This window comes from Delphinapterus leucas, chromosome 20 (assembly GCF_059928025.1).
Source record: "Delphinapterus leucas isolate spDelLeu-1000000601 "Yukka" chromosome 20, BTC_Dleu_Yukka2, whole genome shotgun sequence".
NCBI lineage: Eukaryota > Metazoa > Chordata > Mammalia > Artiodactyla > Monodontidae > Delphinapterus > Delphinapterus leucas.
Genome location: NC_143148.1, coordinates 14,910,604 through 14,934,053, shown reverse-complemented (window position 1 = coordinate 14,934,053; position 23,450 = coordinate 14,910,604). Strand labels below are relative to the sequence as shown.

Genomic DNA, 23,450 nt, shown 5'->3' with positions numbered 1-23,450 from the left:
CTTTTCTCTTTTATTCCAGCACCTTAAATACATTATTCCACTGCCTTCTGGTCTCCATTGTCTCTGATGAGAAGTTAGCACTAGTCATATGGTTTTTCCCCTTGTACATGTTGAGTCATTTTTCCTTTGCTGTTTTCAAGATTTCCTTTTTGTCTTTTTTTTTCGGATAGTCAACATTTTGGCTATGATGTGTCTAGCTAGGATCTCTTTGTGTTTATTTTGGGGTTTGTTGAGCTTCTTGGATCTGTAGATTGTTGTTCATCTAATTTGGAAGATTTTGGTTTTTTTTTTAATTTGGAACTTTTTAAGCCATAATTTCTTCAGATTTTTTTTCTGCTCTTTTCTCTCTGTCTTCTCCTTCCTGAGTTACCATTACACATAGGTTTGGTTTACCTGATGGTGTCTTACAGGTTTCTGGGCTCTTTGTTTTTCTTCAGTCTTTCTTTAACTCTGTTCTTCTGTTTTAGGTAATTTCTATTGATTTATCTTCAGGTTCACTGGTTCTGTTACAAAGTCAAATATGTTGTGGTATCTCTCTAGTAACTTTGTAATTTTAGTTATTTTACTTTTTAATTTCACAATTTCCTTTTGTTTCTTATTAATAGTTTTTATTCTTTGTTGAGATTCTCCATTTTAAGTTGTTATCATACATAATTTTTCACACATTGTTTTCTTTAGTTCTTTGACTATATTCATAGTATCTGCTTTGAAGTCTTTTTTTTTTTCCCTGTATCAGCATCTGGGCCCACTCATCAACAGTTTCTATTGGCTGCATTTTTTTCCCTAGGTGTGTGTCAGTCTTTCCTGTTTCTTTGAAAACTGGATATTTTAGATATTATATTGTAGCCATACAATAAACAGATTGCAGGCTGGATTTGGCCCACTGAGCAGGTTTACTGTTTCCTACAATAAAAATGTAAAGCATAAAATGTGAAATAAAAAATAGATTTTGGGAAGTATGGCTGAATGGGAGACAGCTTGTGATGTGAACATATGAATGACCAGTAGGCAAAGCAAAATGGCCTAGGCAGCCCTACCTATGACTGCTTTGACTAAAAACATTCTTTATTCAGCAGGATCAAAGCTAGAAATTCAACCTTGTCCCTCCTGTCCTCTGGCATTCTCTAGTCAGCAAGCCCTCAGCCAACATGTGTGGCTCAGTCATCTCCCTCAGTTTTTCTCAAGTTTATGTGCAGGAAATCATCTCCATTCAGGGAAACAATATTCAGAAGATCAGAAACAGCAGCAGGAGCAAGTCTTTGATCAAACCTGCTCAAGCAACAAAGCAGAAATTCAAGAGAGAGAAGAAGATTCCAAGCTTTTGTTTGGGAGAGTAAGTAAAAGCAGCACTTCAAAGGCATTCTCCAGAACCCTGGAAGAACAGCCAGTAAGGTCCAAGGAAGACAACACAGTGGTGGACATAGTGCCCAGCCCTGCCCAGAGGACAAACCTTGAGGAAACAGACAAAATATTACATGGTTTAGAAGTCTCAGGATTTGGAGCAATCAAATATGGAGAGTTTGGGCTAGGCTTTATCAAGGAGTCAAACCAGCTCAGCCTCCAGAAGACACACACAGGGGAGACCCCTTACATGTACACTGAGTGGGGAGAAAGCTTTAGCAGTATGTCAGTCCTCATCAAAAACCAGAGGACACACTCTGGGGAAAAGCCTTTTGTGTGCAGGGAATGTGGACGAGGCTTTACTTGGAAGTCAAACCTCATCACACACCAGAGGACACACTCAGGGGAGAAACCGTATGCGTGCAAGGAGTGTGGACGAGGCTTTACTTGGAAATCAAACCTCTTCACACATCGGAGGACACACTCAGGGGTCAAGCCTTATGTGTGCAAGGAATGTGGGCAGAGCTTTAGGCTGAAGTCAAACCTCATCACACACCAGAGGGCACACTCTGGGGAGAAGCCTTACATTTGCAAGGAATGTGGACATGGCTTTCGCCAGCATTCACACCTCATCAGACATAAGAGGACACATTCAGGAGAGAAGCCTTATGTTTGCAGGGAGTGTGAGCAAGGCTTTAGCCAGAAGTCACACCTCATTAGACACTTAAGGACACACACAGGAGAGAAACCTTATGTGTGCACAGAATGTGGGCGTCACTTTAGCTGGAAATCAAACCTCAAGACACACCAGAGGACACACTCAGGGGTTAAACCTTATGTGTGCCTGGAATGTGGGCAGTGCTTTAGCCTGAAGTCAAACCTCAACAAACACCAGAGGTCACACACAGGGGAGAAGCCATTTGTATGCAGGGGGTGTGGGAGAGCCTTTACCCGGAAATCAACCCTCATCACACACCAGAGGACACACTCAGGAGAGAAGCCATTTGTATGCACAGAGTGTGGGCGAGGCTTTAATGATAAGTCAACCCTCATCTCACACCAGAGGACACATTCAGGGGAAAAGCCTTTCATATGCAGGGAGTGTGGTAGAAAGTTTAGCCAGAAGCCAAACCTGTTTAGACACAAGAGGGCACATTCAGGGAGTATATCCTTTGTGTGCAGGGAGTGTGGACAAGGCTTTTGTGATAAGTTAACTCTCATTACACACCAGAGGGCACACTCGGGGGGGAAGCCTCATGTATGCAGGGAGTGTGGGCAAGGCTTTAGCCGGCAGTCGCACCTTATTAGACATCAGAGGATCCATTCAGGAGAGAAGCCTTATATTTGTAGGAAGTGTGGGCGAGGCTTTAGTCGGAAATCAAACCTCATCAGACATCAGAGGACACACTCAGGATAGAAACCTTGTGTGGACAAGTAGTGAAACCTTTAGCCAATAGTCACACTGCATGAGACACCAGAAGTCCCACCCAGGGCTGTAGCTTTAGTAATAAGTCAGCCATTGCCAGAAACTAAAGTAGAAACATCTTATGTGTGATGGGAGTGTTCACGAGACTAATGGTAAGGGTCAACGTCTCCAATCCACCTGAAGGAGAATTGCTGGCCCATTTTCAGGGGCTCTGGCTTTCCCTAGTGGGGATGGTAGGTTGTGGAAGGTCTCTCAGGTAACTTGATGGAGAGAGTACTTATTAAGTAGGTTGAAATTAGAGAATTGATACTATTCCAATATCATTTCCCAAGTATACTTGAACACTCCTTCCACAGTAACCTGGATGTTACAAAAACAGCAGTTCTAGAGTCCATCTCTTGATGTCTGTCTTACCTTCTAAGAACAAGAGACAGAAACCATGGCTGATTTAATCTTGGTTCCACAGAGCATGACCCAGCAGAGTCAGCTTCAGGGAGAGTTTGGAAAATGGTCAACTCATGGGGACAGAGATAGTGCTTGGGTAGAAGGTTTTATTATACAAAAGGCTGACAGGTAAGAAAGATTGTAGGTATCCTAGCTCTGAGTTTGGGAAGAGGTGTCCATTTTTGGAAATATCATATCTTTGCTTGCTTCCTGGGGCTGTCTCTGGTTTTCAGGTTGAATCCATATTGAAAATGTTTTTATTGACTAGTGTTTTTAGACTAGAAATGTACTATGTAGTGTTATAAAGAAAATATATACACATATACACACATATACAGAAATACAAAATGAAATTACTTTCTATTCTTCTTTGAGTTACCATACAGCATCCCATTAGTAATTATTTGGTTTAAATTTTCCCAACCATTGTAAAATATACAACTTTTTTGGTTGAGAATACTCTTTGAAAATGGCAGTATCCCACAAATTCATTTAGAGTCGTGTCCCAAGGCCCAGTTTTTTTTTCATGAAACTTGACTAAATGACTGTGAATTTTCTTTGGAAAATAAGTTTTCTAACAAAAGGCAGGAAAATGTAGAAATTGTATAATAACTTATTCTTTTATCTCTGTACAGGTATTTAGAATAAATTTGAAAACATAAGAGAAAGTGTATGAGTATTTAGAAAGTGGTGATGTAGGATTTAAAGTACAATACTCAGTGGTTGGGTCATTGGCTTTCAGTTAGGGAAAAAATAAACATAGGTCCCAAAGTTTCGATATCCAAAGGAGTTAGAGTTAGGGAATCACTATCTCAAATAATATGAGGTGTAAGAGTCATAATTTTTGTTCAAAATCTAAGTTTGAGTGGAGTGAGCAGAACCTGGTGAAAAATTATGAAATACTATCTTAAATGGAGCAGCTGGCATGGCCTGCCCTTCTTAGCCCTCCCCATGGTAAATCCTGGCCTCATGCTCTTACATTTTTCTCAACAGAAAAATACCTTTTGAGTTTTAATCTCTTTAAGTCTTAGAACTTAATTACTCTTTTCCATAAAATCATGTCACAAAAATAAAGATTCCAAAATTAAACATGTACCTTTCACCAGTTTTTTAGCTTTCGGAAGGAATATTTCAGTTTTCAGTGTAATTGCCTCATAAAAATAAAAGATTTTGCCTTAAATTAGTTAAAACTCTCAACAGGAAAAAATAGAGCACTGCTGGTATATGAAGATTTAAATAGATTCAAAGAGATTTAAACTCTGGGAAACATTTCTATGGAGCAGCAACCAAACAGAAAGATCTGGAAATGTTCTGAGAAATAGGTAGAAAGAAGTCCCATCCTTTGACCCTGCCCAAGCCCACCTCTACTGATTCTTAAACCCACATCAGGCCTTCTGCTTAGAACCTCTCAGAAGAGACAGAATTAGGACAGGTAACCTGAGTTGTCTGCCTGGGCCTAGCATTAAAATCTGTGTGCAAATTTGGAAACTGATTAGGAGGCAAACACCACGTGGTATTCAGATATGTGAATCCTCTCAGTCTTGGAGGGGTTTTTTGGTTTTGTCTTTCAATCTGTGTCTGGACTATCCATCCACTATTGCCCTATATTTCATAACCTGAGGTGACAGCTCTAGATGTTTAAAACAGACAGAAAATGTGCCCCAGAGCAACCACTGCCCATCCTACCAATCCTATGGTAAGTAGTAGACTATACTGCAGAAAATTTTGAAGAAAAGATGATGAACAGTATGAAACAATGAATATTGCTTCAAATCCGTTAAGCCTGTTATGGTCACCATTGAGATGTTCCATTTTAAAAGGAGTAGCAGTAAATTTTAATGTAATTGTTTCATTTAATTCTAATTTACTATTATGGATCAGTGGTTCCCTAAGTATGGTCAGAGGATGTTTGGGGGCCCTTTCAAGTGATCTGCATGGTCAAAACAAATTTCATTATAACACTAAGACATTACTTGCTTTTTTCTGTTGTGCTGAAATTTGCATTGATGGTGCAGAAACAATCATGGATAAAACTGCTGGGCTTCTAGCATGAATCAAGGCAGTGTCACCAAACTGTACTACTAGTATTATTGTATTTTTTACCACCCCCTACTGTGTTAAAAAAAATGCAAGTTCCACTTAAGAATGTTCTTCATAAAAAAGGAAAAATTAATTTTGTTAAATCTTGACCTTTGGGTACAACATTTTAAAATTATACTGTTAGGGATTCCCTGGTGGTGCAGTGGTTGAGAGTCCGCCTGCCGATGCAGGGGACACGGGATCGTGCCCCGGTCCGGGAAGATCCCACATGCCGCAGAGCGGCTGGGCCCGTGAGCCATGGCCAATGAGCCTGCGCGTCTGGAGCCTGTGCTCCGCAACGGGAGAGGCCACAACTGTGAGAGGCCTGCGTACCGCAAAAAAATAAAATAAAATAATAAAATTATACTGTTAATTTTGAGATAACTGTAGATTCACACACGGTTGCAGGAAATTATATAGGGAGATCCCATGTACCCTTTACTCACTTTACTTCAATGGTAATGTCTTACAAAATGATACTATAATATCACAACCACGATACTAAAATTGATATGTACACATCTTTTAAAAACTATACGTGATGAAAAGAGAAATACACATAAAGTCCTTCATGTATGAAGTTGTTTCAAGGAAGTGCACTTCAATGATTGATTTGCGAGCTGAACCAGCTACCTTTTTATGGACACCAATTTTATTTGCAAGATTAGCTGACGAATTTTGAATAAGGTGACTCAGACTTGGATATTTGGTAGACATTTGTAAAAAAAATGAAGTGATTTTTTAAAACAGTAAAGAAAACTGACAGTAATTTTGTTAATTTGACTTTCAAGCAAAAAAATTAGAATATTGAAAAACAAGTTATCTGCCACCAAGAACTTGACAGTTTCCCAATACTTACTCCTTTATGATGAGATTGGTGATGATTTTAATGAATGTGATTTTATAATACCATATAATGAAATATGTTGATGGAAGATCTGCCTAATTCACTGAACCAATATTTTCCAATTAGTACATAATGCTGCAAAATCATCTGTGGGTATATTAAAGTATAAGACAGACAAATGGATTTCAAGAGATAAAAGCCAGATTCCACATTATAAGTAACCTTTAAGAAATTACTACTTGTTGATTTTTGGTGTATTATCAAAGGATAATGTTGACAATTACCTGAAAAGGTCTATTAAAACACTCCTCCATTTTCTAACTCTATATCTGTGTCAGGCCAGATTTTATTTATGTCAACAGGTTAAGTGCAGGAGCACATATAAAATACCAGCTATATTCTATTAAACTGGACATTAAGGAGATTTGCAAAAATATAAAACAATGCCACTCTTCTCACTTTTTTTTTTTATGGTGGAAAATGTTCACACCCAAGTGAAAGTGAAACACTTTACTTTTCCCCTTTATGTGTGTTGTTTCTAGATGTTTATGGTCTGTAACCCACACTGAAAATACTACACACACACACACACACACACACACATCAGAAAAAAAGTTACATGTTATAATACCTAACATACTATTAACATCTATGCTTCATATAATTTAAACTAGGCATAGAAGAAACAAATGCAAAGAAAATACTTAACACCTACTGACAAATATAAACCTACAATCTGATGTATGCTGATCTATCTAGACAGAACACAAACTTGGGGCATATTCACTTCTAGAACTAAATGATATAATTAATCTCCTTCATGCTTTTGGCTATGTCTCTTTCTGATTATACTTGGCAATTATTTTTTTCTATTTTTTAAATCAAAGAAGCAGCTTTATGCTTTTAATCATTTCTTCAGTGTATCTTTTATATTTTGTTAATTTCTGTTACTGTTTACTAATCTCAAGCTAATTTCTTTTTATTGTATTGATTTTTCAAGCTTATTTAATCATAATTTGGTTTATCTTTTTACTGTTCTGAAATTCATTTCATTTCTAAGTGGCATATAATTTTCATTTTTATTTTCTCTTTTAGACAAGAATTACTGTTTCAAAGAGTGCTTACAAATGGCTAGATGGACATATTCAATTTTACAATATCCTAGTATTTAGCTTTTTATTTTGTAGCATTGTAATCAGTGTATTTTGTGATTTCTTCCATTTTAATTCATAAAGTTCAGTTTTGAATGTGATCAAGCTCTGTATCGTAAAGCAAGTATTTAATGTGTGAGTGTGTGTATATCTATTTTAGTAATATGCCAAAATTAATACAAATGGTTATAAAATTTGATATTTTTCTAGATAGTTATTTTATTCTCCTGTTGTTTTATATTAATGATCTGTATTTTTATTTATTAATTTATATTATATGTTTAACACATGTAAAATTAAATCTGTGATATAAATGTAGGTATAAATATTATTAATAGAACAAATGCCATTGTGTTCACCCCAGCAGAAGAAATAAGCCTTAATTATTTTTAAAAACTTAGTACTTCCATTTCTGTAAGTGATATAATAAATTTATGATCATGTTAGGAAGCATTTCTTCATGTATTTCAATCAAATTTTGCTTAACATATTTCAAAGCTGCTTTATTTAGACCTGTAGAAATTAATAACATTTCTTCCTGATGAATTTTTCCCTTTAAAAACCCATTCAGTTCTTCTAATTAGTCTGCTCTCAATGTTGTTGCACTTGCCTTTTTTGGTAGTATTTACTTTTCTCAATTCTTTGTTTTCATCTTGATACTCTTATTTTGTGAATAGAGTGTCCTATTCAACATAGTGCTGGAAGCCATAGTCAGAAACAATTAGGTACAAAAGAGAAATAAAAGGCATCTATTGGAAAGGAAGAAGTAAAACTATCTCTGTTTGCAAACATCATTCTATACACAGAAAATCCAGGTGAATCCACAAAGAAACTACTAAGCCTAATAAGTTCAGCAAAGCTACAGAATACAAGATGAACACACAAAAATCAGTTGTATTTTACATATATATATAAATGAACAACTTTGCTGTATACGAGAAACTAACACAACATTGTAAACCAACTATACTTAAAAAAGTATTTTCATACACCACCAATGAACCATCAGAAAGGGAAATTGAGAAAAACATCCCATTTACAACAGAATCAAAAAGAATAAAATACCTAAGAATAAATTTAATGAAAGACGTGAAAAGACTTGTACACTGAAAACTGTAAAACGTAAAAGAAAAAAACCTATAAAACTATATAATTTGAGAAGACCTCAATAAATGTAAACATATGCCATGTCCATGGATTGGAAGACTTAAAACTGGTAAGATGTCAGTACTACCCAAAGAGATCTACATATTCACTTCAATTCCTGTCAAAATTCTGATGGCCTTTTTGACTAAAATAGAAAAGCTAGTCCCCATATTTATGGAATTGAAAGGGGACTGAAGTAGCCAAAACAATACTGGAAAAGAAAAGCAAAGTTGTAGGACTCCCGCTTCCTGATATCAAAACTAATTACAAAGGTACAGTAATCAAGAGTGCGGTACTGGCATAAACATAAACATATAGACAAACAGAAGAGGATTGAGAGCCCCATTAATAAACCTAAACTGCCGTGGCCAATAGAATTTTGATAAATGTGCCAAGACCATTTAATGGGGAAAGAACAGTCTGTTACACACATGATGGGACAAATGGATAACCTAATGCAGAAAAATGAAGTTGAACCCCTACCTTAGTCTACATACAAAAATTAATTCAAAATAGATCAACAACTTAAATATAAGAGCTAAGTTGTAAAATTATTAGAAAGAAAACAGGAATAAATCTTTATGACCTTCTATTTGGCAGTAGATTCTTGGATTTGACACCAAACATATGAGAAAAAAAAAAAAGATAAATTGGACTTCATAAAAATTAAAACCTTTTTGCATCAGAGGATATTAAGAAAGTGAAAGGACAACCTACAGAATGGTAGAAAATATCTGCAACTCACATATCTGATAAGGATTTAGTATCCAGAGTATACAAAGAATTCTTACAGCTCAGAACAACAACAACAACAACAACAAAACCCCACAATTTTAAAATGGGCAAAGGTCTTGGGAAGACACTTCTCCAAAAAGTATATACCAATGGCCAAAGAGCATTTAAAGACATTCAGCATCATTGGTCATTAAGGAAAGGCAAATCAAATACCGCTTCACACTTATTAGGATAGCTGTAATAAACAAAAGATGTTGGCAAGGATGTGGAAAATTGGGAACCTTCATACATTGTTGGTGGCACAATGTAAAATCGTGTGGCTACTATGGAAAACAGTTCGGCAATTCCTCAAAAATGAAACATATAACTATATTACCCAGCAAATCCATTCCTAGGTACACACGCAAAAGAAAGGAAACAAGTACTCAAAAAATACTTGTTTATGAATATTCATAGGAGCACTATACACAGTAGCCAAAAGGTGGAGAGAGCCCAAATGTCCATCAACAGATGAATGGATAAACAAGTTATAGTAGATACATACAATGGAATATTATTCAGCCACAAAGTGGAGTGAAGTACTGTACTGATACGTGCTACAACTTAAATGAATTTCAAAAACATTTTGCTAAGTGAAAGAAGCCAAAAGAAAAGGTTACATATTGTATGATTCCTTTTATATGAAATATCCAAAATAAGCAAATCCATAGACAGAAAGCAGATTAAAGTCTACCTGGGAATGGGAGAGGGGGAATGGATAGTGATTACTTAGTGGGTATGGGGTATTCTGAGGTGATGAAAAATTTGAAACTAAGATCGTTTCATAACGTGAATTCATTAAATGCCACCAAATTGTACTTTTTAAAATGGCTAATTTTATGTTAATTTTTTTTTTTTTCTTTTTTTTCGGTACGCGGGCCTCTCACTGTTGTGGCCTCTCCCGCTGCGGAGCACAGGCTCCGGACGCGCAGGCTCAACAGCCATGGCTCACGGGCCCAGCTGCTCCGCAGCATGTGGGATCTTCCCGGACTGGGGCACGAACCCGCGTCCCCTGCATCGGCAGGCGGACTCTCAACCACTGCGCCACCAGGGAAGCCCTAATTTTATGTTAATTTTGAATTTCACCTGAAAACAAAAAGTAAATGGATGGAAAAAGATATACCAGAATAAAGTAGACTTCAGAGCAAAGAGATTTTCCAGAGACAGATACACTACACACTGATAAAAGAAAAACCAGAAAGATGATACCAAACCTAAATATGTATGCACCAAATAATAGAGCTTCAAAATACATGAAGTAAAACCTAACAACTGAAATGAGAAATAGACAAATCCAAAATTATACTTGGGGGCTTTAATCCCCCTCTTTGAGTACTTGAAATAATGACTATACAGAAAATTATCAAAGATTTAGAATAAATAGCAGTCAACAGGATCCAATTGACATAGAACACTCCACTCAACCACAGCAGAATACATGTACTTTTCAAGTAACAACAGAATCTATAACAAAATCAACCATATCCTCGGCTATATGATAAACCTCAAAATTGTTTAAATACTTGAAATCATACAGTTTCCTCTCCAACCACAGTGGAATCAAACTAGAAATTAGTAACAAATATAGAAAACTCTCAAACCACTTGGAAATGAGAAAGGGGACCTTGCAAACATTAACAGGATACATAAATACTATGAACCACTCTCCACCCATAAATTCAATAACTTACATAAAATGGACAAATTCTTTAAAAAAAAGCAACAAAACAAAAACTCTCTTACCAAAACTCATGAGATGAACATAATATGAATATTCCTATAAGTATTAAAGAAATTGAATCTATGAAGTGACCAACAAGGGCCAAATAAGATGTCCCTCACTTATATGCCCCCTTCAGCAATAATTTGGCATCCACCCATGAACAAAAGTAACTTTGTGGGGTCTTTGTGATCCAGTGAAACCCCAGTGGAGTCCAAGGCTGAGGAGCCATTTTGATAAGGTTTGTTCATACACAGGCAACTGACCCACCAACCATGGTCCTGACTACAGACCAAGAAACGGCTCTGTACCCCCAAGAATTCAGCTACAGTCCCATTTGACTTTGGTTCTGTCACCAGTACCATACACTAAGGAACCTGGAAGGATGAACGTGCACCTATGCATTGGGTAATAGACCTCAGTCCCAGCTATAGACCCTGAATTGGTGTGTGAACAAGTTCTATTCCTTTTCAGCCAGGGTTCAGGAGTCCCTGGAGGTAAGCCCACCAAAGCAATCTGAGCTCAGTCAGATTGTAGATTCTGAAAGACTTATAACTGGGCTCCAGGCCATCACAGCCACAGTCCATGAAGTCTTGTTGGCACAGGGACTTTGCAGGAGACATTCCCATCTCTGACCCTGTAGATCCTGAAAGGGCCCTCAGCAGCTACAGTCTGCCAACAGTCCTGAGGGTCCAGGTTCCCAGTAGGAAACACTTCATTTCCATCCCCAGAGATCCTGAAAAGGCCCTATACTTGGCTCCAGCTCCTTCCAGCCACAGTCCATGAGCAGCCCTGCTGGCACAGGGACCCTATGGGAGACACATCTGCATCTCAGGAGATCCTGAAATGGCCCTATACTTGGCTCCAGCCTCTCTAGCCACAGTCAGGGAGCAGTCCAGCTAATCCAGGGACCTGGCAGGAGAAACACCCATCTGTACCTCCACAGCCAGGTTTGTAGACCTCAATTTTAGCTGTGGAAACTGAAACAGCCCTGGGGCTTGGTTGTAGCCCCTCTCAGCCACAGTCCAGAGCCCGTCCTTACCACCCAGGAGCCCATCCAGTGACTAAGTAGCAGCCCTTCCAGGGACCTGATGGGAGCCACACCCATCCAAATGGTATAGCTACTTTGAAAGACAGTTTGGCAGTTTCTTATAAAACTAATACTCTTACCATATGGTCTAGCAATCATGCTTCTTCATATTTACCCAAAGGAGTTGAAAACTTAGGTCCACACAAAAACCTGCATAGGTATGTTTATAGCAACTTTATTCAAAATTGCCAAAATTTGGAAGCAACCAAGATGTCCTTCAGTAGATGAATGGATAGATAAACTCTAGTACATCCAGACAGTGGAGTATTTTTCAGCATTAAAAAGAAATGAGTTACCAAGTCACAAAAAGGCATGGAGAAATTTAAATGTATATTACTAAATGAAAATCTGAAAAGGCCATGTACTTCCAACCACATGACATTTCAGAAGAGGCAAAACTATGGAGACAGCAAAAAGATGAGTGGTTGCTAGGGGTTAGGGAGGAGGGCTGAATAGACAGGACGCAGAGGATTTTTAGGGTAGTCAAACCATTCTGCATGATACTACAATGGTGGATACATGTCATTATATATTTGTCAAAACCCATAGACTGTACAACACTAAAAGTGAATTGTAATGTAAATTACGGACTTTGGGTGATAATGACGTGTCAATGTAGGTTCACCAATTGTAACAAAGGTACCACTGAGATTTGGAATGTGGTAGTGGGGGAGGTTGTACACGTTTTGGAACAGGGAGTATATGGGAACTCTCTTGTACTTGGCGCTCAGTTTTGCTGTGAACCTAAAACTGTTCGAAAAATTAGTCCGTTTTTTTAAATCATGAAAATTTCTGTCTTTAAAGCATTAGAAATTTAAAATTATACTGGTAATTTTTTTCCTTGAAAATTTGAAACGAGTTCACCAGTGAACTCTCCGAACCTGGTAGCTTCTGGGAGTTAAGCATTTTGATACTTCTTTGATTTCTTCCATAGTTATAAGCCTTTTAGTTTGTTCATACATTTAGAGTCAACTTTTATAATACAAGCATAACATCTATTTCTAGCAGATATTCATATTTATTTTTATACACTTATACAGATTTATATATGAGTAATAACTCTTGTAACACCTTTTGTATTTCTGGTTATTCCCCCCCCCTTTTTTTATTTTTGTGTTTGTGCTTCTTCTATTCTTTTTGATAATATTAGTAGGTGGTTTATCTATTTTATTTTATTTTCTAACGCCAGATTTTGGATTGATATATTTATGCTACAGTTTTAAATTTCATTTATTTCTGTTCTTTTATATATTACTTTTTCATTAGTTTCATTATGTTGTTCTCCTACTTATATGATCTGAACACAAATCAAAACAGTAGTGTAACGTTTTTCCCTTCAGATTTTTACAAATGTAAAATATTGAGTATCAGTAAGATGTCAGGAAAAAGAAGCGTTGCCAGATTTAGCAAATAAAAATGCAGGATGCTCAGTTTAATTTGAATTTGTGATAAACAGTGACTAATTTGTCAGTATATCCCAAGTATTGAAACTCAGAGTATATGGCAATCCTGAGCAAGAGGCATTGTCAAGCTTTGTTGGTGCAAGTAAGTTAGTATAGTCTTTCTGAAGGGCAATTTGGCAAGATCTAAAGTATTTAAAATGTATTCAGAGAATCTTTTTCCTTATCTCTTATAAGGAAACTCTTGCTCATATGTACAAGTATAATACGTGTGACTGCTGATTGGAGCATTGTGTATAATAGAGAATTCCTGGAAATATCCTCATACTCAAGTATCAGGGAATTGTTTTAAAAGATATGATACTCCCAAATAAAGTATACCCACACTTATAGTTCAGCTCTGGGTGTGGAATATTACCAAGAGAGTAAATTAAGAAAGTGAACCTTAGAGCATTGCTCATGTTTCCCACTTATGGAAATAAACTATCTATGCAAATGTATATGTGTGTGTGTGGTGTGTGTGTGTGTGTGTGTACAAATGCACAGAACTGAAGATGCTCACTAAATAGTTAACAGAGATTACCCTTGGGGAAGAGATTGACTTGGTAAGGAGTACTGAGTGAAATCTGACTTTTGACTTTATACTCTTGCATCCTCTGGATTCTGCCCAGCCATAAAATATTAATTAATTATAGTAACTAAAATTAGACAGCCTGCCCATACCAAGGGTTAGCAAGGATCTGGAGGATTTGGAACTCTCACACACTGCTGGTGAGAATGTAAAATGGTACAACTACTTTGGGGAATAGTTTGGCAGTTTCTTTAAAAATTAAACATACAGGGCTTCCCTGGTGGCGCAGTGGTTGAGAGTCCGCCTGCCGATGCAGGGGACACGGGTTCGTGCCCCGGTCCGGGAAGATCCCACATGCCGCGGAGCGGCTGGGCCCGTGAGCCATGGCCGCTGAGCCTGCGCGCCCGGAGCCTGTGCTCCACAACGGGAGAGGCCACCACAGTGAGAGGCCCGCGTACCTCAAAAAATAAAAAAAATTAAACATACACTAACCAAATGATCCAGCCTTTCTACTCATAGATATTCACCTGAGAGTAATTAAAACATACATCTAGAAAAAGAGTTTTACAGGTATGCTCCTAGGAGCTTTATTTGTAATACCCCCAAAGTGGAAACAACCCAAATATCCACCAACAGATGCATCTCAAAATAATTATGCTGAGTGTAAGACGACAGACAAAAAAGGAGTATATACTATATGATTCCATTTATAGAAAGCTCTAGAAAATGAAAACTAATCTACAGTGACAGAATATATATTCACTACCTTGCTACTAGTGATTATATATACTATATAATATATATTTCTAATTATATTGAATATATTTTTCTATTATTCTATATTTACACAAGCCAGGTAATATCAAAATTATGTACTCTAAATATGTGCAGGTAATTGTATGTCAAATATGTTGGGGAAAAACCCATTAAAAACAAAAATGCCTTTTGCTGTCCTTATGGAAGATGTTTGTGGTAAATTGCAAATGGGCACACATTCTTTGGATATGAAGTAGAGATGAGCCTTCCCAACTGAGGCTCCCTTCACCAACCAGCTTGCCAGGTGTCATGTAAGTAATGCATTCCTAGGCCATCCCAAACCACCTGGCCCTAACTGAATTTTAAGGTTGAGTCCAGGTGAGACCAGCAGGAAAACCATTCAGGTGATAGCTAATCAATCACTGTTGTTTCAAGCCTCTAAGTTTTGGACAGGTTTGTTACACAGCAAAGGATAATTGATACAGTTTTCAATTTCATTCTTTTTCCTCTGTAATCACTTCCCATACCAACTATATTCTTTCATTTAACCCTGGTGTTGGAATTTTTTTTCTATAAAGGGCCTTTTAATAAAATTTTAGGCTCTGTTGGCTATACAATTTCTACCATACAACTCTGTTCTTGCAGGAAAGCAACCATAGAAAATACATAAACAAATGTGCACAGCTTTGTTCCAGTAACACTTTATTTACAAAATCAAGCAGTGGACTGAATTTGGCTCAGAGGCTGTCATTTGCTGAACCCTGGTTAACTTAAAAAGGTGGACTTCAATATTTCAAAATTAATAATTTGTATCCTGGGCTAACTTTTGTCCTCCAATTTCCACATGATAGCCACAGTAATAATTTTCACAGTTATTGCTTTGATGGAAGAAATTTTTACATGTTAAGGTATGGGGAAGTCATTCTGGCTTATACATGATATGGCTTGAACTTTATGCTAACGAGAACAGCCTGTCTCATGGCCTGTCAAACATGCATTTTGTACATCTCCTTTAACCGTTAAAGAAAAGAATGCATTTACCAAATTGCTTAGAAGGTCCACTTTGAAGATAGGGATAAATGCCCACCCCCCTCCATGATGTCAATGCTAGTACTCCTTTGAAGATAAGGCTCCCTTCCCAGACACCAAGGTCATGCTGAGTCACTATGTATGTGCTAATCTGTCTCTTTGGAAAACTTGAAGGAGTGTAACCCTGTCATTTTGATATTTGTTCTGACAAGATATGAAGCTGTGCTGAAAACCATGCTTCTCTGGAGAAATTTCTTCCTTGGTGGAGGGAGCATTCCTGGGCTACAGTCCTCAGTTTGGTGCAATCAAAACTCTCTTCTATTCTTATTATAGATTATGTATTGATTATTTGCATGAACAGCTTCAGGTACTAAAACAGTGTGCTCTCTACAGTGTTTGTTTTTTATCTAAACTACACTATTGAAAATTGTACACTTCAAACATTCATTATGAAAATTTCAAACATATGAAAATATTTGAGAATACTATAATAAGCCTGTCCATGTACCTATTTCTCAGTTTTAGCAATTATAAATACTTCCAATCTTGTTTTATCTATTTCCCCACCAACATTTTTCCTGGAAGAGTTTAAAGCAAATCCCAGATAACATTTTTAATGATAAATTCTCCCATGTATCTATCTAATATGTAAAAACTTAAAAATACCTAGCTAAGCAGCCTAATACACCTAATAATAAGATTGTTTTTAATGTTGTATAATAAAAAGTCAATGTTAAAATTTCCCTGATTGTGATAACTGCTTTCTCACAGAGAAAAATACTGTTCCAAGCAAGGTCCATCTATTGCATTCAGTTCACATGGTCCTAAGTATTTTGGGTTTGTTTCTTCCATAACAGTTTCTCTCCTTCCATTTTACTCCATATCCTTGATTTAGCAAAAGTTTAAATATTCTGAAACAAATTCCAAACATCATTAGACAGTTAATACTTCAGCATGTGTCTCTGAAAATTAGAATTATTTTTCCTCCTTGGCCGCTTCCCTGGTTACCTAACAAAACTAACAATAATGCCCCAACAAAATCTAACTTTCAGTTTAGGTTAAAATATACATAATGTTTCTCAAAATGTCTTTTGCAGTTGATTTGTGCAAACCAGAACCCAGTTAAAGTCCACACATGGTACTTCACGTATGAAATGTCTCTTAAGTCTTTTTGATTTAGCACTGTTCTGACCTCACCATTTAACAAATTTCTTCGTGAAATGGACTTGCTGCAAACTAAGACAGTTTCTGTGTAACCTAATCCTGCATTCTAAGTGAGCCCCAGATATCGGGGCCCTAATCTGAGGCATACGAAAGAAAAACATATTCATACCTCTCTGCCTCAAAGGCCTACCTCCTGTCAAGGTCCTAGCTCCCCACATTCGCTTCCCGAGAGCCTGCAGTCCACCCGCCCTCCATCAACCCACCAACCAGCCTGAAGCACAGAAGCCCACGTGATGCGCTTGCGCATGCGCCTCGCCTACTTGGAACAGTGGCTGGAAAGGGATTTCGAAACCGGCCTTTCCTGCAGCTGGGGCGCTCAGAGGCAGTTTATTCTTTATTTTATTTTAATTAATTAATTAATTTTTATTTCTGGCTGCATTGGGTCTTCTTTGCTGTGTGTGGGCTTTCTCTAGTTGTGGCGAGCAGGGGCTACTCTTCGTTGCGGTGCACGGACCTCTCATTGCGGTGGCTTCACTTGTTGTGGAGCACAGGCTCTAGGCACGCGGGCTTCAGTAGTTGTGGCACGTGGGCTCAGTAGTTGTGGCTTGCGGGCTCTAGAGCGCAGGCTCAGCAGTTGTGGGGCATGGGCTTAGTTGCTCTGCGGCATGTGGGATCTTCCCCGACCAGGGCTCAAACCCATGTCCCCTGCATTGGCAGGTGGATTCTTAACCACTGCGCGCCACCAGGGAAGCCCTCAGAGGCATTTTAAACTCATGTAGGTGCTGGAGGCTCTTTTCCTCTGACTGGAGTACTGGAAGTTAGTGCCACTGGCCTTGTGGCCCCTCTCGACTCTTGTTTTTCCATCAGCTGAGATCTGGGAAGTGCCAGCGTCTTCTGCAATCCTCGCCTTCATTCTGCGGCCTCGGACAGGCCCCTCTTCAGCTGGTGCAGAGGGCCTTTCTCCCAGCGCCTCTCATTTCTTTTCAGTTCCTCAGATCTGCGTTTTGGAGGCTATGCTCATCTCTGGGAAAGCTCTCAGGGAAACGTAAAAATGGCTGATAGGCCCAGGAGAATTAGAAGAAAGGTGGGTATTTACTGAAATTTCACCCTCACTGTCCTTTGGTACATCCATTTCCTTCTCTTGCCCTGGACACTGCCTTGTGGTCAGTCTGAACTGCAGTGATCTTGGAGCCTGCTGGGGCAGCTCTCTCTGCTCCATCCGTGTGGCATTTCAAAAAGTGGTTTCCTTTGAACAGCACAGATGGAGCATTTAAAGAAAAAACAGGTAGGTAACTAATAAGGACCTACTACATAGCACAGGGAACTCTACTCAGTACTCTATAATGGCTTATATGGGAAAAGAATCTAAAAGAGGAGTGGATATACGTATATGTATAACTGATTCACTTTACTGTATGCCTGAAACTAACACAACATTGTAAATCAACTATACTCCAATAAAATTTCTTTTAAAGTATAATAAATCTAAGTTAAATGATAAACAAACACACAAACAAAAAATAGGGATGTCAGTGCTTAAATGCCAGTGGTGGTTGATGTAGGAGGAGGGCAGAGGTATCAGAGGCTCCCGTGGGCTGGAGAAGTGTGGGAGGACTTCCAGGGGGAACGGGCAGACTGCCTTCCAGGATTTGGTAGGCTAGAGAAGACAGGCCAGGGGGAAAGAGGAGGGCAGGAAATACACTGCCCTTGCCACAGTTTTGGAGAGTGTTATGGCCTATGGGCTTATTTAAGGTTGATTTTTTTTTTTTAACAGACCAGCTGAAGATACAATAGCTGTACACGTCCACCAGGGAGGGACTTGGTTTGATGAAAACAGTTATTAAGTTAGAATGACTTTTCAACGTTAATAATAGGGAATTTTCAGCTAAAAATCTGGATAATCTGCATCTCTGTCAACAGGTCATTCTTACTGTGCTTGGTCCACATTCTGGGTTGGCGAAATTTCCAATTAGACGTGGCCTGCCAAGTCCACATGTTCCACTTCCTACCTTTCCCTTTGCTCCGCTGGACATTGAGGTGGAAACCACTGACCAAATCACTCCCTCCTTGCCTCACTCCTTGACTTTCCCCTGCCTGGCCTGGGAAGTTCTTTTTGGATTCACCACCTCTTAGCTTAGGTGGGCACAGGTCAGCCAGAGTCTGAATGCCAGGCTGGAGTGGGAACTGTACTTTGGAGTAAGCTGTATTTTGAAGGTTGGTGATAAAGGCTTTGATATGCTTAAATCCGTGATTTGGGTAAAGATAATAAAGGGGCCAAAGGACAAACTGTCTCACCCTTGGAATTGGTTTGATGAAATTAACTTACCTGAATGCATTTAACATTTACTGAACAAGTACATAGATAGCATGCTAAGCACTTTTGTACTGATTATCTCCAGAAAAGATGCACTGTGGTTTTGATGTGGAGTGGTTTACTACTCATATCTCCCTTGATTATACTATGTTCAGATATTTTGCAGAGAAAGCGCTCTTCACTTGATCCTAATTTGCTTTCTGTGGTGGAGATTTACATGTTTTTAGATAGGTTAAAAGGAATCAGTTTAGATGTCAGGCCAACACTTATAGCTCAGAGTTCCTCATTTGTATATTTCATTCTTCTTTTTTAATTGAAGTATAGTTGATGTACAATATTGTATTAGTTTCAGGTGTACAGCAAAGTGATTCAGTTTTTTATATATCTGTATATCTCTCTATATACACTTTTAGTATTATTTTTATTATAGGTTATTATAAGATATTGAATATAAGTCCCTGTGATTGTTTCTTATCTATTTTATGTATAGTAGTTTGTATCTGTTAATCCCATGCTCCTAATTTATGCCTCCCCCCTCCCTCTCCCCTTTGGTAACCATACATTTGTTTTCTTTTTTTTTAACATCTTTATTGGAGTATAATTGCTTTACAATGTTGTGTTAGTTCCTGCTGTATAACAAAGTGAATCAGCTATATGTATACATATATCCCCATATCCCCTCCCTTTTGTGCCTCCCTCCCTCCCCCCTATCCCACCCCTCTAGGTGGTCACAAAACACCAAGCTGACCTCCCTGTGCTATGCAGCTGCTTCCCGCTAGCTATCTATTTTACATTTGGTAGTGTATATATGTCCATGCCACTCTCTCACTTCGTCCAGCTTATCCTTCCCCCTCCCCGGGTCCTCAAGTCCATTCTCCACGTCTACGTCTGCGTCTTTATTCCTGTCCTGCCCCTAGCTTCTTCAGAAGCTTTTTTTTTTTTTTTTAGATTCCATATATATAAGTTAGCATACAGTATTTGTTTTTCTCTTTTTGACTTACTTCACTCTGCATGACAGACTCTAGGTCCATCCACCTCACTACAAATAACTCAGTTTCTTTTTTTATGGCTGAGTAATATTCCATTGTATATATGTGCCACATCTCCTTTATCCATTCATCCAATGATGGACACTTAGGTTGCTTCCGTGTCCTGGCTATTGTAAATAGCGCTTCAATGAACATTGTGGCACATGACTCTGTTTGAACTATGGTTTTCTCAGGGTATATGCCCAGTAGTGGGATTGCTGAGTCATATGGTAGGTCTATTTTTAGTTTTTTAAGAAACCTCCATACTGTTCTCCATAGTGGCTGTATCAATTTACATTCCCACCAACAGTGCAAGAGGGTTCCCTTTTCTCCACACTCTCTCCAGCATTTATTGTTTGTAGATTTTCTGATGATGGCCATTCTGACTGGTGTGAGATGATACCTCACTGTAGTTTTGATTTGCATTTCTCTAATGATTGGTGATGTTGAGCATCCTTTCATGTGTTTGTTGTCAATCTGTATATCTTCTTTGGAGAAATGTCTATTTAGATATTCTGCCCAGTTTTGGATTGGGTTGTTTGTTTTTTTTGGTATTGAGCTGCATAAGCTGCTTGTATATTTTGGAGATTAATCCTTTTAGCCATGGCAATCAGAGAAAAAAAGAAATAAAAGGAATCCAAATCGGAAAAGAAGAAGTAAAACTGTCACTGTTTGCAGATGACATGATACTATACATAGATAATCCTAAAGATGCTACCAGAAAACTACTAGAGCTAATCAATGAGTTTGGTAAAGTAGCAGGATACAAAATTAATGCACAGAAATCTCTTGCATTCCTATACACTAATGACGAAAAATCTGAAAGAGTTATTAAGGAAACACTCCCTTTTTTTTGAATTTTATTTTATTTATTTTTTTATACAGCAGGTTCTTATTAGTCATCCATTTTATACACATCATTGTATACATGTCAATCCCAATCTCCCAATTCATCACACCACCACCACCACCACCACCACCCCACCACTTTCCCCCCTTCGTGTCCATACATTTGTTCTCTACATCTGTGTCTCAATTTCTGCCCTGCAAACCGGTTCATCTGTACCATTTTTCTAGGTTCCACATATATGTGTTAATATGCGATATTTGTTTTTCTCTTTCTGACTTACTTCGCTCTGTATGAGAGTCTGTAGATTCATCCACATCTCTACAAATGACCCAATTTTGTTCCTTTTTATGGCTGAGTAATATTCCATTGTATGTATGTACCACATCTTCTTCATGCATTCGTCTGTTGATGGGCATTTGGGTTGTTTCCATGACCTGGCTATTGTAAATAGTGCTACAATGAACATTGGGGTGCATGTATGTTTTCAAATTAGAGTTTTCATCTTTTCCAGATATTTACCCAGGAGTGGGACTGCTAGATCATATGATATCTCCACTTCTAGTTTTTTAAGGAACCTCCAAACTGTTTTCCATAGTGGCTGCACCAATTTACATTCCCACCAACAGTGTAGGAGGGTTCCCTTTTCTCCACACCCTCTGCAGCATTTATTATTTGTAGACTTTTGAATGATGGCCATTCTGACCCATATGAGGTGATACCTCATTGTAATTTTGATTTACATTTCTCTAATGATTAGCGATGTTGAAAATCTTTTCATGTGCCTGTTGCCATCTGTATGTCTTCTTTGGAGAAATGTCTGTTTATGTCTTTTGCCCATTTTTTTATTCAGTTGTTTGTTTTTTGATAATGAGTTGTGTGAGCTGTTTGTATATTTTGGATATTAAGCCCTTGTCTGTCACATCATTTGCAGATATTTTTTCCCATTTTGTAGGCTGTCTTTTCATTTTGTTGATGGTTTTCTTTGCTGTGCAAAAGGTTTTAAGTTTGATGAGGTTCCATTTGTGTATTTTTTTTTAAACATCTTTATTGGAGTATAATTGCTTTACAATGGTGTGTTAGTTTCTGCTTTATAACAAAGTGAATCAGTTATACATATGTCCCCATATTTCTTCCCTCCTGCATCTCCCTCCCTCCCACTCTCCCTCTCCCACCCCTCTAGGTGGTCACAAAGCACCAAGCTGATCTCCCTGTGCTATGTGGCTGCTTCCCACTAGCTATCTATTTTAAGTTTGGCAGTGTATATACATCCATGACACTCTCTCACTTTGTCCCAGCTTACCCTTCCCCCTCCCCGTATCCTCAAGTCCATTCTCTAGTAGGTCTATATCTTTATTCCCGTCTACAGCCGTACCACCCTGAATGCGCTGGATCTCGTCTGTATTTTTGCTTTTATTTCTTTTGCCTTGGAAGACTGATCTAAGAAAATATTGCTATGATTTATGATATCACAGAATGTTTTGTCTGTGTTCTCTTCTAGGGGTTTTATGGTATCATGTCTTATATTTAGGTCTTTAAACGATTTTGAGTTTATTTTTGCATATGGTGTGAGAGTGTTTTAATTTCATTGATTTAGATGTAGCTCTCCATCTTTCCCAACACCACTTGTTGAAGAGACTGTCTTTTCTCCATTGTATATTCTTGCCTCCTTTGTCACAGATTAACTGACAAGGTGTGTGGGTTTATTTCTGGACTCTCTATTCTTTTCCATTGATCTACATATCTGGTTTTGTGCCAGTACTACAGTTTTGATTACTGTAGCTTAGTAATGTAGTCTGAAGTATGGAAGGGTTATGCCTCCAGCTTTGTTCTTTTTCCTCAAGATTACTTTGGGAATTCTGGGTCTTTTGTGATTCCATATAAATTTTAGGAGCATTTGTTCTAGTTCTGTGAAAAATGTCATGGGTATTTTGATAAGGATCACATAAAATCTGTAGATTGCTTTGGGTAGTATGGTCATTTTAAAAATATTAATTCTTCCAATCCAAGAGCATGGGATATCATTCTTTGAATCATATTCCGTTTATCTTATTAGTGTTTTATAGTTTTCAGCATATAGTCTCTAACCTATATGAAATCCCCATGAATTGAGACAAGAGTTGAGTTGGAGTAAATGACAGTGAGCCAGGAACTATTTTCTTTGAGGAATGATGGGATTTGACCCTGCAATTTACAGAAGGCTGCATGCAGGTCTGTACTATAGCCCACCCTCATCTCTCATGTGTAAGGATTTTAAAGCATTCAGTGTGTATCATATACACTTTTATTTTTGATTGAATCTTCAGTTTTGTTTGTTGTTTGC

The 23,450-nt window shown here is 38.0% G+C and overlaps 1 protein-coding gene across 1 annotated transcript in view; it reads left to right on the top strand.

Moving 5' to 3' along the window:
- Positions 1-22,516, top strand: part of ZNF875 (zinc finger protein 875) — a 40,176-nt gene extending 17,660 nt beyond the window's left edge. The window contains exon 5 of the mRNA XM_022586280.2: positions 1,077-22,516. Coding sequence (XP_022441988.1) covers positions 1,077-2,758 — 1,682 coding nt within the window. The 3' untranslated portion in view covers positions 2,759-22,516. The remainder of the gene's footprint in view (positions 1-1,076) is intronic.
- The last annotated feature ends 934 nt before the right edge of the window (positions 22,517-23,450 follow it).